Source organism: Haemaphysalis longicornis, unplaced genomic scaffold (assembly GCF_048455015.1).
Source record: "Haemaphysalis longicornis isolate Haplotype H1 unplaced genomic scaffold, Haemaphysalis longicornis Haplotype H1 scaffold_12, whole genome shotgun sequence".
NCBI lineage: Eukaryota > Metazoa > Arthropoda > Arachnida > Ixodida > Ixodidae > Haemaphysalis > Haemaphysalis longicornis.
In genome coordinates, this window is record NW_027526225.1 from 7,030,431 (window position 1) to 7,046,916 (window position 16,486).

Below are 16,486 nucleotides of genomic sequence, written 5' to 3' on the forward strand. Positions count from 1 at the left end.
AGACTAGGAAAAAGATTTGGCCAAAGACGGGTGCGTTTTCGGGAGATGTTGGTTTCAGTCGTACAATCGTACAAAACCATGCAGACTCGGGAGTCTCCTGGAAAATTCGGGAAACCTGGCAGGTATGCAATCGCTCGGCTCTTCCTTGGTCTCGCCACCCCACCCCGCAGGTGCACCTGCGGACGCACGTGCAGGAGAAGCCGTACGCGTGCCCGCACTGCCGCAAGACGTTTGTGCACAACTCGGCCCTGCGGGTGCACCTGCGCACCCACACGGGGGAGCAGCCCTACCAGTGCCCCCACTGCCCCCTGCGCTTCAGCCACCTGCGCAACATGAAGCGGCACCAGATCTGCATCCACACCCACGACTACCCGCACGTCTGCCCCGTCTGCGCACGCGGCTTCCTCGTGGTCACCCAGTGGCGGCAGCACCTGCGCACCGAGCACGACCACCACCCGCTGGGAGAGCCGGACGATGACGGCACGCCCAGGCGCGGCCGCCGGCTGGGGGCAACGACCAAGACGGTCACCGCCGACGCGGAAAGCAGCGGCGGAAGCATCGTAAGTTGTCTTCAAATGCACTTGTTGCTTTACCCCCGTGAAAATGGAAAGAGCATTTCTAGCAAGAAATCATAATTTTCCGGCTTCATTTTTGACTAGATTATTAGATTCTAGCTGGAATCGACAACTTTCTAACTAGAAAAATTGATCATCTAGCTAGAGTTATTTCCAGCTTGCGGGTTTTTTTCCTTCTGGCTGGACGGACAAATGCTTGCTGGAAAAAAATCTCAATTCAGTTAGAAATGAACCAGAAACTGAATTTCTAGCTAAAATTCTGCTATTTCTAGCTAGGGGAAATTTCTGGTGGAATAATCCAGCAAGAAAAAAACAATTTTCACCTGGGGAATTCGCAATGGAATGCATGGTGAAGCATTGCTAACATGCAATTGTTGACCCTTTCAGACGCCACTCGCTGTTTCCCTCTAAAAAATTTGTGTTGTTGTTTCTATGCTGTGTTCTCCCCAAATAAGATGAATTGGCAGGGTACTGACCCCGACACAATCTTAGTTTTTTTTTACAGTCATGTACACAATTGTGTACGTAGTGTCACAGAGGTCAGGAGCGTCAAGAAGCGCTGAATATTTCCGCATATGCATATATTTGTGTGACATGCTTTGCTTCTAAATTTTTTGTGGCCGCAAGTATTTTGAGAGAATGAGGAGAAAGTTGAAAAACCTCACTCGCTAAAGCCGTCACGTGTGTGCCATTTTGTTTGTTTACGGTCGTAGTAATCTTACCAGCTGCCAGATGGCCTTAAAATCTTCATTCTTAGACGAAGGATACAAAATTATGCCAAACTACAGAAAAATTTTAGTTTTGGTATTTCCTTTAGTAAAAAAAACGCACGATTTAAATGTACACAGTTGTGTACATAGCGTCTGAAAGGGTTAACGTGGTTATTACTAACATGCAATCGTTAATGTGGTCATGACAACAAGGTAGAACCTTGTTCAATTTGAAAAATAGCATTTGGTAACTCAGTCAACTAAGTCAACTCTGGCTAAGTCAACTCTGTTCCAGCAGCAGGAGACATTTGTTTAACTGACGAGAAAAACCCTAGCGTGTGCTAATGCAATCGACTTTGGGAGAGATGTGAAAGGCTGCAGACAAAATTATCCAGGCCTGCCAGTTGTGGAGAACCTTCAGCGGAAAGTTCGGAAATATATGTGAAGTGCAACGGCCGGCTCTCCGACGAAGGGAGAGTGTCCGCCAGCTCTGCTGTTTGTCCACCCGTGCACCACTAGTGAAAGTTGCGCCTTTTTTTTTTTTTTTAAGTGCTTCAGTCTTATCTTTTATCATGCTGCGCGTGTGCTTCAGGCAACATGAATGCGCCAGGCAGGGAGCAAAAGCAAAACAGACAGAGGCTATAACGCTATACCAGAAGGCGGCTATAATAAAAGCTGACACATCGGGAACGTAGCCGAGTGAGCCATTGTTCGCATCAGGAAGACGCATAGGTTTCCAATTATGGACTCCTTTGCAGCTAAGTCTGTTTGAAATACAAGTTATGTGTTTACAACTGCATGTAGTTGCGTTACTTTTCCTTTTTGTCTCCGGAATGCGGTTATTGCGTTGCGTACTGCCGTGCGGCGAGATATTGATTATAACGAGCAAAACACGGTGCCCCTAAGGTTTACCATATTTCCGCGCACATAACCTACCCCTGCTTGTAATCCGCACCACGACTTTGAGCCCACCGGAAAAGAAAAAAAGAATCCTCATGTACTGCCCGCACATTTGATACGGGAAAGGCTGCACCAAAGCTGGTGCTTAAAGCAACACATCATATACTATGTAGACAGGAAAAGCGTACACACTGACTGCAAATTGAAAGTCAAAATTTACTAATAAAATTCAGTTGTTAGAGTGCACTCGCCCTTGTTTTTTTCTTCCTTGTTCTTGTGTGTTTTGCGCAATCGCTACCATGGAAGGCTGTCAGTGTTACTGCTTAAAAGCTTCACGGCACAACACACATTGCCGTGAAGCTGCACTAAAAGAAAAAACCCTCGTATTATCCACACCCCTACTTTGCCACTGAAATTTTCACCTTTTTGGTACGTGTTATATGCGCGAAAATACGGTAACTGTGTGTTTGAAGTCTGAAATGAAGTCAGTATTATTGTTATCAGGACAAGCAAGTTTCCACAGGTAAACTTATTGATAACATTTCTTTGCAGGCCGAAGCAAGGAGCGAGACTCTACCTGTTGAAGCTCTAGTGCCACCAAAAATTCCAGGGACCTGAGGAGGACACAATGGCATTCGCTTCATGTCAGCGAAACCCGGTGATTCACTGCTGAAGTGAAGTTGATTTTGCACAGTCCGTAGCAATTTAGTCACACCGTAGCCATGAACTCCGCCATCCGAATATTGTTATGAAGACGTTATGGGGTTTGAAGGGCATTATTCCGTATGCAACTGTTTTTTGTACGCTCCTTCGAGCTGTGATGCCGGTGTGTTTTTGTTGAAATGTTGAGATGCTTTCCGTGTTTGCTGTTAGCGAGTCGTGTTGTTATTTTTGTTCGTCTTTTTGCCAAAGGAGAGTGCACAAAGTATTTAGATTATTATGGGAGTGGGTGCACATCAGTGTTGTTATTAGTCAACGAGCATTTACTGTCAAGCAAAACGTTGTTCTCGTCTTTTTTAGTCCACACCAAACATGCGAAATGCTTCATTTAAACCTCGTAAAGCCAAAGACATTTTCGATCACCAACATCGACTGTTTCTTCTATTTCCAGTTTTCACGTCCGTACAGCTTTCCCGAATTAAGCGCCCTGAATGTCAGTGTCTATTCACGCTCTAGGTCGTTTGTCCCGGTTTAACTAGGCTGGTTATGTGCAGACAAATGCAGTAGCTTCACGCATCTAGTCAGTGTATTTGGAGACTAAGTTCATCGCACATAAGCTGAAACAGAATGGTGAACAGCAATGCCATAAAGACCTGCAAGTGTTGTACAGTACAAAGTAAGATGGAACGGAGTACAAAGGTCGTCAGAAAGAATATATCTCATACCCCTGTCACACGAGCGCTTTCAATCCGGATTGAAGCGAATTGCGACTGACTTTTCAAGCGCGCTCCACGCATCGCCACATCGCCGCCGCTACACGGCACGGTTCAGTCCCAATTGAGAAGTCGCGCCGTTTGCACTCGCATATGCCAGATGGCGCCACAAATATACTTCGCGTACTTCACGAACTTTACAGCCGGCGTCTGGTAACTTTGCACGGTCGTAGGTATGCGCAACTTTATAAATGTTATAGGGCGCTTATTTGGGTAAAGTTATTTGATACAATTTGTGGCGTTAGTTGAAGTTGTCCCCTTCTGTGCTATTATTCAGCGGGGACGAAAGTATCACTGCTTTCATCTGACCGCACTTGGAAACATCAATCGCGCTTGAAAAACCAGGATCGAGTTCGAGCAGGATCGGGCTCAATCGCGATTGAAACTGCCGTGTAGCAGTGCCCGATCCGGATTGGGCTTGATCTGGATCAACTCAGTCGCGATTGAAAGTGCTTGTGTGAAGGGGGTAAAACTGCGTTAGCACAAAACAAATACCGAAAAGTGTTATAACTTATACCTGATCATGAAGATGCATCAAAGATGTCAGATTTTGCTAGTCACTGAAATTGTGTCCGTTGTGGGACTGAAGTATTAACAAGCCAGAAGCGGAAAAGATGTTCTTGTTCTGTTTGAGACTGTTTAACTCTTTGTTGTTACATTGTGTGGGGAGTCGTTACGACTACATCATCGACTTTCGATGCCCTTCCACAAACAAGTATCGGTCTGGATGTTGTCTAATAAGCTTAGACATTTCACGTGCCATCCACGAAATGTTTCCAGTGTTGTAACCTAGTCTACTCTTGTTGATTTATCTGCAGTAGAGAAGTGTTAGTGTTGTTCGAAACTCCCCGTCATTAGACGGTTCAATTGGCAATGTACAAAATGGTGTTCACTAGCTCTTTGTAATCAAGTTGAAGATTAAGGGGGGAAGGTTATGTAAAAAGATTCCTTTGAAGGCCATGATTCAGGCAGTGTAATTTCGCACAAAACGCAAACCTTTCTTAGGAAAGGTTTGTGTTTTGTGCGAGGCTTTCTTTTTTTTCTAAGCGACAGGGTAATGAGTTTGGGTGGATAAATTGTGCTTTTTGTAGTATTTAAAGGGATCTAAGTAATTAACGAATATAAAGCCAGGCTTTCTGTTGGTGCTTTAAAAGCAAGCTAGCCGCTGATGTATCATGCATTGCATATTGATCCTAACTTCACACAGGCATTCACGGCAACTCTTCTGTTCTCCAACACTTTCTAGGTGCGAAACTTTAAGTTCGCCTAATTTAAACACATCTCACTACAGCTATGGAGCTGGATTTTTCTACCACACGTTAACTTGCGCGCTGGCATGTGATGCCATTAAAAAGCACCACTGTTAGCCGGAAGAAGTTTATATGCTACAAGGCATGGGCACACATGCTAATCTGTCACAGTAGCAACTATTTTTTTGTTTTGTTCATTTTGGTCAAAATGTAAAAGGTTTATAAACCCGTGTGGAGTTAGCCTTGCACGTAATGGAATTTTAAAGGTTTGGAGGGGGCTGAGCCACGAAGCAAGCTTTAGTGATATAGTATCAACCGAGTCACTCTTGCATGATCGCCCGCATTTGTAAGTTTGTTGTTTCTGGTCTTATCTACACAGGACTATTTAAGTATATTCGAATGAAGCTTTTCCTTGCCTTTCAGTAGGAGTAGCCTCAGTATTGTAACTGCTGTAACCGGTGGTGAGTGGTTAGCCTCAATTACATTCTAGTAGTAATATCAATTGCTAACCTTTTCTGCTTGCGAGTTTTTGTTTTCTCATGTTTTGGTAGTAGTATTAGTAGTACACACAGAGTGTGCGGTGAATTCATTGTTATCTTTGTGGTAAAGGAAACCCGTATCCAGACATTTCCCACAATATAGAATTATGTACACTATTTGAAATACTAAACCTTAACATCCAGCAACAAAATGTCATGATCTTCTCATATTATGTGACTTTGACGCGTAGTATTGATAATGCATGCCAGGTATTCTCGTTGAAACCAGTGTAGTCAGTATAAATGTGAAACAAAATTATTTTTTCTTTATGCCATACTGGACAGATGGTGTGGTTGTAATTCTTTTGTTAAAAACTTACAATTGTGCAAAACACAAAAAAATATCTAGCAAAAAGTTTGCGAGAAAGCATTCACAACTGCTCCAGGCCACGTGGCTCATTTTGCTTCATGTTATAAAGGCCAGTCTGGCTAATTTTCTTCTTTTCATTTCTCACAACTTGGCTATCATACATTTCATTTAAAACGTCTCGTTTTACAGATGAATGCTTAAGTTTACGAACTTCAGATCGTGTAAAGTTGGCATACTATGTACCTAAACGTTGTGGCCAATGTGCACATTCTTTTTTCCTCCGCACAGGTTGCACCTATCTACACAATGAAGCCGTATCACCACATGAGGGTTATGGGGAATCATTCACTCCACCATCTAATCACCATTATTAATTTAGGGGCATTTTAGGGGCTTTTGTTTTGTTTGGCCACTCAAAGTTTTACAACAGAACAGCCAGTGCTTATGCGTCCACCACAATTTGTGTTTGCATATGTTTTTGCAGGCATTTAGTGATTCTAGCTCATAGCTTGCAACATTAGAATGGTTTAATATGCAAAATATTGAACCTAAATGGCTATGGAAAGCAGTTTTGTGTAATCGATTACCCATACCTGCCAGGTTTGCCGCGATGGCATTAGGGAGATCTGTCAGGGGAAGGGGGGGATTAGAAGTAGCACAAAGAAATATTTTACATACATTTTTAACTTAGTTACAACTGAGCAGGTACCGAACTGTGTCGTCCAAACTACTAACAACCTGCACCACTGGTCACTTGCTAAATCTTCAACATGGCTGACGCCATTCTTTTCGGGAAGTCCTATGAATTACTGTCGCGGCTAACAATGTCCGCCTCTGCAACACTTCGCCAAAAGAACGTGACCGAGGGTTATCAGACATGGATGGTCGGAACGGGGTGCGATTTTTGCCGCTCTGCTGAACTGCCTCTCGCCACTGCTGGAGTACTTCTGCGCACGGCCGACTACTCTTTTTAATCTCTTTGCTGATAACGATGTCAAGTAGTGTAGGATTGCATTGTGTTGTCAGGTAGCTCCGGCGCAATGAGGCCATACTTGGAGAAAGATTTTGCTCGTGCAATCGTACAAAACCATCAAAATTCGGAAGTCCCCCGGATAATTCGGGAAACCTGGCAGGTATGATAATCAGATGCGCAATATATTCAGTAAATGTGAAATATTTTGGGGGTGTGTTCCAAATGTTCAATATTAGCAACTATTCGGAGTATGTGAGTTCGATTTCAACGATTTGAGCTCTAACTGACGTGTGAAGTTTTCAAAATTTGGTTTGTGCGACCAATCCTACTTGTGCAATTGCCTGTGGGTATATATAGAAGTGTGCCTTTTCGGGTGTATAAAGATGTCTTACTGCAACCTGTTTCGGGTTTGTGTAGATTGAGGAACCACCAAACAATTTGTGTCGTTGCTTGCCGTCGTAAGTGTTTATCTGCTCCTTTACAACATATTTGTAATTTCACACATGAAAGCTGTTGTACGCCTAGTCATAGCCAATGCTATTGTTTGTGCATGAAGTGTTGGCTATCACTTGATTAAGCCTCGTTACTCTGTAGAATAACCTTATGATCAGTCACGTGTTCCAAACATACCAGTTTTTATTGATTATTTTCATAATATGCATTGTTCAGTTGTCATAGTTTTATCTTAATTGCAAGTCATTGTGTTGCTAGTCACAGTTAGAATAAAACTACTTTGTTCACACACATGCACCTTATGTGTATTCTCACCGTGTGCAGGTATGGTATTTTCGCAATTGTGGCGTTTCTTTAGCTCATTGTACCCTGCTGTGGAAGTAATACAATTGGAATGTCAGTCTATTTACATCAGAACTTTCTGGTGCTTGATGCAAGCAAAAATCAAACATTACCTAGTCATTGTTGATGCCCCATTTCACGAGCACAAAAAATGTTATCGGGGGAAAAAAGTTTTGCCTGTAATTTCCTCGAAGTACCAGTGGACCCAGTTGTTTCTGAGGGCTTGTTACCGTATTTCTTGTCAACGTATGACGCGGATTACATATGCCCTTTCAGTGTTCATGTATAGCAACAACCCAGTGTTGTTCCAAATGTCGACTGGGCACCTCTTCGCATATTATACACATTATATACCCTTGTTAGATTCCTGTTTTTGCTACCCGTACATGCTTCCCTAATAAATGTTGATTTTTATCCTTCAACTGAAGCAGCGTCTTACCGATTTCCTTTTTTTATTGTTGTTTTTGAGAAAACTAGAGATTAAGCAATATGACAATATGGAAGAATGTAGGTACTAGGCTGCTCTTTAATGTGGAATCACTAAAGTGACCATGGTGACGAAATACAAATTTGTTCAGTTTGAAAGAACGCGTCTTTGGTAACTCACTCAGACCCATTCCAGCCACGAAAGATGCCTTTCTAACCGAAAAAAGTGCAGGGAATATAAAAAACGTATTTTTTCACACCACAGCAAAGGAATATGGGCAGGAGTGACTCAACAGAGACCAGCACTAAAACATTGTGTGAACTGCACATTAACATAGTGATGCAGTCTGTTTTCACTAATTTCCCTATTATTTCTTCTAAGTTGGCGATAACAGTGATATCGTTGCTATTGGGACAACGTAGTCTTTGTAATGAACCAGCATTGTATTTTGTGTCCCAATTCTGGTTCCTGATATAAGCAACGGTACAAAGTGGCTTGAAAAGGAAATCGTGAAGATCTGACATTGAATGGGAATGGGACCTTGGGCCTCTGGAATGCAATGCTAGTATACATTCCCAACACCACTATGGCTGCCTAAAGTGGGCCTAGTAAATGCGTCGTTTGCCTTTGACTTTGAAAATGTCGACAACTGGTGCACACAGTTAGTGTACGATGAGTTTGACATTGCTTGGCATGAAGCTCAATGTTAAGACAAAATGCAAGTTTGTGCCAATAAAAATGGTACCAATTTAATAAATGCAAACTTGTAAAAATAATGGAGATATTAAGGAAAACATGTGAAGAAGTAGTGGCTCCTCATCCACCTTCTGGCAACTTTTCTATGGCATCACAGAATCTTGTTTGTGCAATTGGCAGCTACTGAGCTAAGCCACCCCTAAACACAAGACTGGGAAATTGCAGTGGGGCCTGTAGTTCCGTTTGATCGCATCACTTGAGTGCTAACGTGCACTTCACAAAGGTGTCCTCAGCACTGCCCCACAACACGTCACTGTAGCGCAAAATTTGAAAGTTGTTCAGTACATCTTGCATTTTTTTTTTTGGTTAAGGAACTTTTTTCGAGGGTGGAATGAAGCTCTGAGTGACGTACTGAAGCCTAGTTCTTTCAAATTAAACAAAGCGTTATTTTGTTTTCTTGTGGTTCAACAGGTCTATTGATTGGAGAGGTTGGGAGCGAATGTGCGCCCGGCTACTCCATTTCACCAACCCGGCTATACAAATCAAATGTTCATAACAATTTCGGGAGTTCTAATAGTTGTCTATAAAATGTCCTCCTGAGTTCACGGATTCATGGTAAAAAGCTAATACGCCACCTAATACTTGGACGACATTCCTGTTGAGGTAAAAAACACATTCAAGGCACGAACAACCGTATTTTGAAGACCTGCATCAGGCTATTATTTGAGGCGTAGGGAAGCGGGGGTCACCACAGGTTCTGGGTTGGTTTGTTTGATGTTAGACTTGATTTTGGAAAGTGTTGCGTTGCCCATCGTTAGCGTTTCGACAGAGGGGTGGCTGATTTTTTTAAATTTCTCATATGGTCCTAGTAAAGATGCTAAACACATCACATGACGGTTATCCAACTTCAGTTTGTTGTAGAGTTCGCGTCTTTGCCAGGAATACAATGGGCAGCCTAACATCACGTGGGAAACATCTTCACAGCAAATTTTGAACAGAAAGGAATTTGTATAGGCTTGGCCCCTTTAAAGCTGAATACAGGCAAACCAATATATCCACACAGTGGATTGGCCAGCGACGATGACTACTGCGGAAGCTCAGGACCGTTTTGCCAATTTCCATTGGCTGCGACGTGTCAACATATCCACTCGAATCAGCACTCGGCAACTGCCTATTCTGTCGACCAGACCACAGGGTGATGTTCTGTTTGAGCTAAAGCACCATTTGCCATGCCTCAGGGGTTTGAGTCTCGACATTAGTGGCCTGGATTTCAGCCCCAGCAGTCTTTTTCTTTCCTGAATTTTTTACTGGCAAATGTTCTCTTAAACCAATTACATGCACTATTTTTGTCAATAACGGTTGTCTGGTATCTGATACGTTGGTTTATAAAAATAATACTCAACTATGACACGGTACGGTACGAATAAAGCTGGTCTGGTCGACAGAATAATTCTGCACACAATGCTGTGGTCCGGGCCGTGGAATAAGCCATGCCCATTCACTGGTGAATCACCCCAAGTGGGTGTGAAGGTCGACATACCGGCCAACGGGTACCACTGTACCAGTACCACTGTAATCGCAACACTGCAAGCTAGATTTTCACACAATAGGCCATTTAAACCTTTCAAAATATCTTCCACAACACATAACTGCTACACGCAACACGTGGTGTTTCCTGGGCAGCATTATGCTCAGATATAAACATGGTTTACCAATTTGAAAGTTTAATTAAAAGGAAGAAACACTGCTTACAACCATTGACAATCCATTTATGTAAACTTTGACAACAACCTCGATTTCCAGCACTACGCTCACCATAGAGTGCTTCAATGCAGAAATGCTTTTCTTGAGTACTGCGCACGCCAATCCAACTATCCAGGACTAGCAAGTCGGAGGGACCTGCAATAGCTGACCTGGAGTGAAACTCTTTATGGCACACACAAGGCAAAATGTTCTGTTTTTTCTTGGTGTACAACAACCTAACCGCTGCCTTTGACAAACTAATTTGTTGAACAAACAAAGCTAATGCTTTCGCACAGTGAGAGTTTACGTGAACCATTCAGATGATTTATACACACACTCACTTGCGCGAAAATGGACACCCAATGCCAAGTTCGTTTCGCGTTTTAAATTGTATGTCGGTGGCAGTTGGAAAAGCGCGCGTTCCGCAGCAGCGCGTCCCATCTGCTGAAACAAACGACACGCATGCAGTTATACCAGGAAGACGAAAAGGTTTATTTACATCAAGGCACGACTAACACAGTGAACACAGTGCACGCTAATGCAAGAGCCAGCTCTCAAACAATGCCCATCCTACTTTGACGTGCCAACAAGTTTGCTATCACTGTGATGAAGTTTGTACAGCAGTCAACTTTCTCTGGACAAGAGGCACAACGCCTGAACACACACAGTCAGGTATTCCAGTTCACTTCTTGTCACCCGCACCTTTCGATTCGTGGCGAACCTCGATGGGGATCGGCTTCGCTTCTTCCTTCTTGGGCGCGTTCTTGCGCGGGGCCTCCAAAGCCAGGTATCCGGCTGGCGTCAGTTGGCACTTGACGGTCTGCGGGTCGACGTCTTCGGGGAGCACGTAGCGGCGCGTGAACTCCCTCTTCACGTAGCAGCCGCGGTCGTCGGACTTCTCCTCGTGTTTACCATGGATGACGACGCAGTTGTTCTCCGTCTTGACGCTGATTTCTTCCGGGGCGAAGTGGCGGGTGTCCACGTTGATGGCGAACTTGTCCGGGGTGCAAGCGACAGAAGTGCCCTGCTGCTGTTGCTGGGCGAGGGCGCGAGAATGGTCCGAACGCCCGCCGTGGCTAGGTTCCAAGTAGAACCGCTGATGGAAGAACGGTGGGTCAAAAAGCTCACCGTCAAGGAAGGAGCTGCCGAAGTCGTCGTTGAAAAACCGCCGGGCGAAGTCCGAGGGGGCCCCGGCTGGTTCCGTACAAAAGCGGGAACAAAGCCATTGTCGTAGCGTTGAACGTCTCAAAGAGCTCAGTACAGCAACTCTCGAGTGTATCGACTGTATTCTGACCGCAAAGGCGGTTAGGTCGGTTTTTATAGCTATCTGCCGACTTTCGGGAAAGTTCTATCGCCAACCATCCGCGCGAAGAAAGGGCGAGGAAAAAGAAGAAACAACCAAGCCAAACACGAACGCGGATTGGATCGACGTGGTCACGTGCCAGAAATGACGCATGCGCAGTAGTTGTGTTTACGTTTTTGCGCGGGCCGGTGAGCGTTTCGCTCTGGTTTCGCTCTTGAAATTTCGCGCGGCTTCTAGAGACGAGCATTTCGTCTGCTTTCACGGCGTTGTTGTTACGGCATCGCCGCGTCTGGTAATTGGACCCGTTGTGAACCGCAATGGCCTTTAACGCTTTTAGGAGGTTAAAGGGGAAATACATATCCAGTTTTTCAAGTGAGAGCTCAAATAATGTTACGAATTCTTGAAAATTGGTCTCGGTCAATTCATTCCGCGGTCGTCTGCAGCACGAGAACCTACCTTGTATATATGTGTGTAAATAAAGTTGTCGCTACAAAAAATAAAACTAGGAGCCGGTGATTAGGGACGGTTTAAGCTATAATTAACCAAATCCACACTGGTTCGGCTGTAACACACCAATAGTTTTCTTTTTTAACCGACATCACGCATATGGTAAAACGAATATTACTATAAGGTTGCGTAGATTACATAGAACGTGACTTTTCCGTCACTGTAAACTTTCTTTTTTGCTTGACCTTGCATCCAACGTCACTTTAATTTCCATTTCAAACTCTAATTACTCTAATTTTACGACGGATGTAATACGACGGACGTAAAAAGCAAGCTCTTCACTTTCATTCACAGGTTACGCCAGACGTAATCAGAAACATTGGGTTAAAGTTCCGTCGAACGTAACTCTGATTTCGATTTTAGTTTACGTCGGACATTACTCGGAATTTTGGGTTAAAGGCGCGTTATTTTAAAGCTGTTGTGAATTATCATTAAGCGCGAACAAAGCTCCCCGTGTGCAAGGAATCAAAGAACAGCTTTATCTGAATCTATAATGAAGCTTCCTGCAAATAAATTAAAATGTGTTAAAATAATTTAAAATGTGTTAAAATTTGTCCCTACGGGAATGTGAAATTGAATATTTACACGTTCATTACCCTCACCGACAAACTCATGTAAGAAATAAGTAAGTACATATGTGGTCTCACAAGATAAGTAAAAATCATTGGCAGCAGTTCTGGCGTAAGCACACGCCATGATTGTGTGCAGTTATGTTGACACCGTTTTTGAAATACAAAGCTCAAAAACCATCTCTACGCTACGTGAAGAGCAAGCAAATGTGCGCGCACATTTAAATTAATAACAATTTTGCAGGCAAAGAGTGAAGTTAAAGGTGCGCTGTCAGTCACGGAGACGGCCACCAGAAGATTCCGGAACGCCGTAGAGAAAACGCTCGCATTTCGCGCGCATTCTCCAGAAGGAAACAAAACAAAGGTCACGTGATGTTTAACCAATCACGAAGCGCCTTTGCTCCCGGTCGTTGCCCTCGCCGGCGTTTCTCGTGGCTTCTCGAACTCGTTTCCGGACGCAGACGACAGGATTTAAAAGCGGCGTCTGCTCCGCACCGGGTCAGTTCACGAGACGATTTCGTGCCGAGAGCATCTCTTCGCAAAAACATCTCTTCGCAAGTGATCATGGCATTGTTTCCGCTGCTCAACAGTGCTTCGTGGGGGCCCTCTGACCTGGCGAGGCGCTTTTTCGACGACGACTTCGGTGGCTCCTTCCTCGATGGCGAGCTGTTCGACCCGCCGTTCTACCACCAGCGGTTCTACATCCAACCGAGTCACCAGCAAGCGTCACGCTGCCCCGCCCGACAGCAGCAGCAGGGCACCTCAGTCGCCTGCACCCCTGACAAGTTCGCCATCAACGTGGACACCCGCAACTTCACTCCGGAGGAGATCAGCGTGAAGACGGAGGACAACTGCGTCGTCATCCACGGCAAGCACGAGGAGAAGTCGGACGACCGCGGCTGCTACGTCAAGAGGGAGTTCACGCGCCGCTACGTGCTCCCCGAAGACGTCGACCCGGAGTCCGTCAAGTGTCACCTCAAGCCCAACGGACACTTGGCGCTCGAGGCTCCGCGTAAGAACGCCCCCAAGAAGGAAGAAGCGAAGCCCATCCCGATTCAGGTTCAGCACATGCCTGCTCTGAAAGACTCCGGAAAGAAGTGAGAGACAACTACGTGAGAATTCCGGATTTGACATTTTGTGATGCGCGAATTGTATTTACGATAGTCTTTCGCGCTACTGTCATGCCCGTGAATTCGGTTGTGCGTGAACAACCCTGTGTGTACGGACTTTTTTACCTCCATGCATGTTATACGCGTACGGGTGTAATGTAATATTCATTTCGTGTCTTCGAATATTTCAATAAAAAATTTGTACAACCAAGCGCGCATTTTCATTGCATATTCGCGCACACGGAGGCCGAAAAGGGGCGACCGAGTTGCGGAATATTACCCCGCGGTGTCATTGTTTGGTGTTGGCTTTGCCACACGACGCCGAAGGCATTCAGGAAGCTGCCCTTGTGTTGGTGGACCGTAGAACTGCTACTTCTGAAATAAAAATCCAGCTCTTCGGCAATAATGGCATGTAGTGCCTGGTGCTGATCGTCCTGCCCGGTACCAGTATTGCCTTTAAAAAGGCGAAGACTCAAGTAGGGCTGTATCAATATTGTCATTCCTTACTTATGCGCACCACGTTGTGGAAACGGCATACTGGGAAAACTGAAATGATGTCACGACCGTTTTCACCAGCACAGGCCATTTTCGAATCTGACTGGCCATTCCTCCTGCAGCACGTGAAGAATTAAGTGCACGGCGCTTTCTTTCCTCCAATGTGGTTACGTATTGTGATATCTTGTAGGCTGGCCTACGATATCACAATACTAGGAAAACCAAATTTGAGTTCAAATTTGGTTTTCCTAGTATTTCAAAAAGAAAGTTTGATGCAACCAAAGTGCATATTTCATTGCATATTCGCGCACACGAAGGCCGGGGAATCGCGGAGCGTTGCGTGCTAACACTTTTTTTTTCTGTCATGTTTATCTTCACTACAATTCAGCAGGATGCCAAGCTAATAGCTGTGTGTAAATTTGAATATACATGGGCAAGGTATTTTAGATGTGCACTTTGTAAGAGCTGTTATTTCATAAGGAATTATACATTTTTAAACACTGCAGCGGTGTTTATATCGGGGAATCACGGAATTGCAAGAATCGTCTGCAGCAGCCCATGGACCCATGACGTAAGTAATAAGGGCGTCCGCAACAATGCTTTAGCCGAACATGCCGTCACGAATGACCACAAGATTGATTGGGACAACGCAAGAATTATCGCAACAGAAAAAATGACAACATCACGGCTACATCTCGAGTCACTAATCATTTAGACCACATCTCATACAGTCAACCATAACGACGAAAATCCAAGTCCGCTCTACGCATGCTCTTTGCAGCGATTACTGAAGCCCATTTAAACGACCCACATCTGGTGATGCAAGGCTTTCGTGCTGGAAGCCAGAACGTCAGTGCGTTTTTGTTTGGACTGGTCGGCGTTCCAAATGTACCCTCCCAGCCAGACGGAATTCCGTCATGCTCTCAACTTCAACCTCGGGCACTACCACGTGAGTGAAATCCGGCAACCTCTGCATGCAAATCTGCATTCATGACACGATCCATGACTGAGTAGCTGATCTTTGTCAAAAGGGTGTAAATAAAAATGGAGTACCAAGGACACAACCTTCACTGTTTTTAAGTACTTATCCTTAGAGCAAGCTAAAATTACAACTTTATGAATTAGTCATTCAGTAAAGCGCTTTAACAATGCAATTTGCTATTGCTTTTTTAGTTTCAAAACATGTTGCTATCCACATTTTTCAGACTCCAGTCGGTCTCATAATCTCATGGGCACAGTAACCAAAATGGAGAAACGCAGCAACCAGTTAGGCCACACTACGACTTAACAAGTTGAAAAACAGCAGTAGTGCTTAAAAGACACCTTGCACCCAACTAGTCATGTAGATGACCCCGTCCTATAGCTCCAGCGAGGCATGTGTGCATCAAAATAAGCACAGGTGGCAGCGAAAGGCCTGTGCTTGCTTTTGCAGCACAGGCCTTTACATACAGGTTTTGCGAACGACACACAATCTCAGGCATCCGTCCAAACCCCTGGAAGAAGCCAAGATGTGAGCCTCCTCCCAAACTATATTGTTCCTGGGACGTCCCAGTGACGAGCATGAGGTGGCAATTCTTCCCGGCTGTTCCCTGTCAGTCAATCAGGGCACATGTGTGCCCGTACCCGTTAATGGAACAAAAACGAGTAGACCAGCTTACCAAGAAAATTAACTTAATATGTGTGGGTTTCTGTAAGCTAGAAATCCATATACTTTAATGTGCACTCTTCCTTGCACAACACAGATAAAGACGAGCCACATCATCTTTATCGTTTTGGATTCGTCTATGCACTAAGAAGCACGACTGCCCAAAAGCCACACAAGATTGCAACGTATGGTTACTTTTCATAAATGGAAAAATGCAAATGGGAAAAGTTGGCTTGTATTGAACTACTACCTATTGCAGCTGAATCAGCTATAAAAGAAGTAAGAGAGACACATACATCTCATACAAGAATATCAGAAACAAAAAGAAGGAAATTAGCTTCAAGTACTTAGGCAAACTACATCTTTGTGTGGGCAGTTCAAGGCACACGGCACTCGAAAACAAACAGGTGCTGGCCATACATCAAACATGATGCGCAAAAATGTAGATACAAGCTACAAGAAGTGCAAACAATCAAAATGCAACGACATACATATATGTCCTCTATG

The 16,486-nt window shown here is 44.4% G+C and overlaps 2 protein-coding genes and 1 pseudogene across 3 annotated transcripts in view; 2 read left to right on the forward strand and 1 right to left on the reverse strand.

Annotated features, from left to right (window-relative positions):
* LOC144162346 (uncharacterized) overlaps positions 1-7,907 on the forward strand; it is a 28,569-nt gene extending 20,662 nt beyond the window's left edge. For both annotated transcript variants that reach the window (XM_077692840.1, XM_077692841.1), the window contains exons 9-10: positions 171-560; positions 2,738-7,907. In XM_077692840.1, the coding sequence (XP_077548966.1) occupies positions 171-560; positions 2,738-2,803 (456 nt within the window). In that variant the 3' untranslated portion in view covers positions 2,804-7,907. The remainder of the gene's footprint in view (positions 1-170; positions 561-2,737) is intronic.
* A 2,912-nt stretch (positions 7,908-10,819) lies between these two features.
* LOC144162349 (alpha-crystallin B chain-like) lies at positions 10,820-11,734 on the reverse strand (annotated as a pseudogene).
* A 1,432-nt stretch (positions 11,735-13,166) lies between these two features.
* Positions 13,167-14,044, forward strand: LOC144162348 (alpha-crystallin B chain-like). Its single transcript, XM_077692842.1, has one exon. The coding sequence runs from the start codon at positions 13,295-13,297 to the stop codon at positions 13,829-13,831; it is 537 nt and encodes a 178-aa protein (XP_077548968.1). The 5' UTR covers positions 13,167-13,294; the 3' UTR covers positions 13,832-14,044.
* The last annotated feature ends 2,442 nt before the right edge of the window (positions 14,045-16,486 follow it).

Bases quoted from the DNA above. Each gene is read 5' to 3' on its own strand.
- LOC144162348 (XM_077692842.1), top strand. From the start codon at position 13,295: ATGGCATTGTTTCCGCTGCTCAACAGTGCTTCGTGGGGGCCCTCTGAC.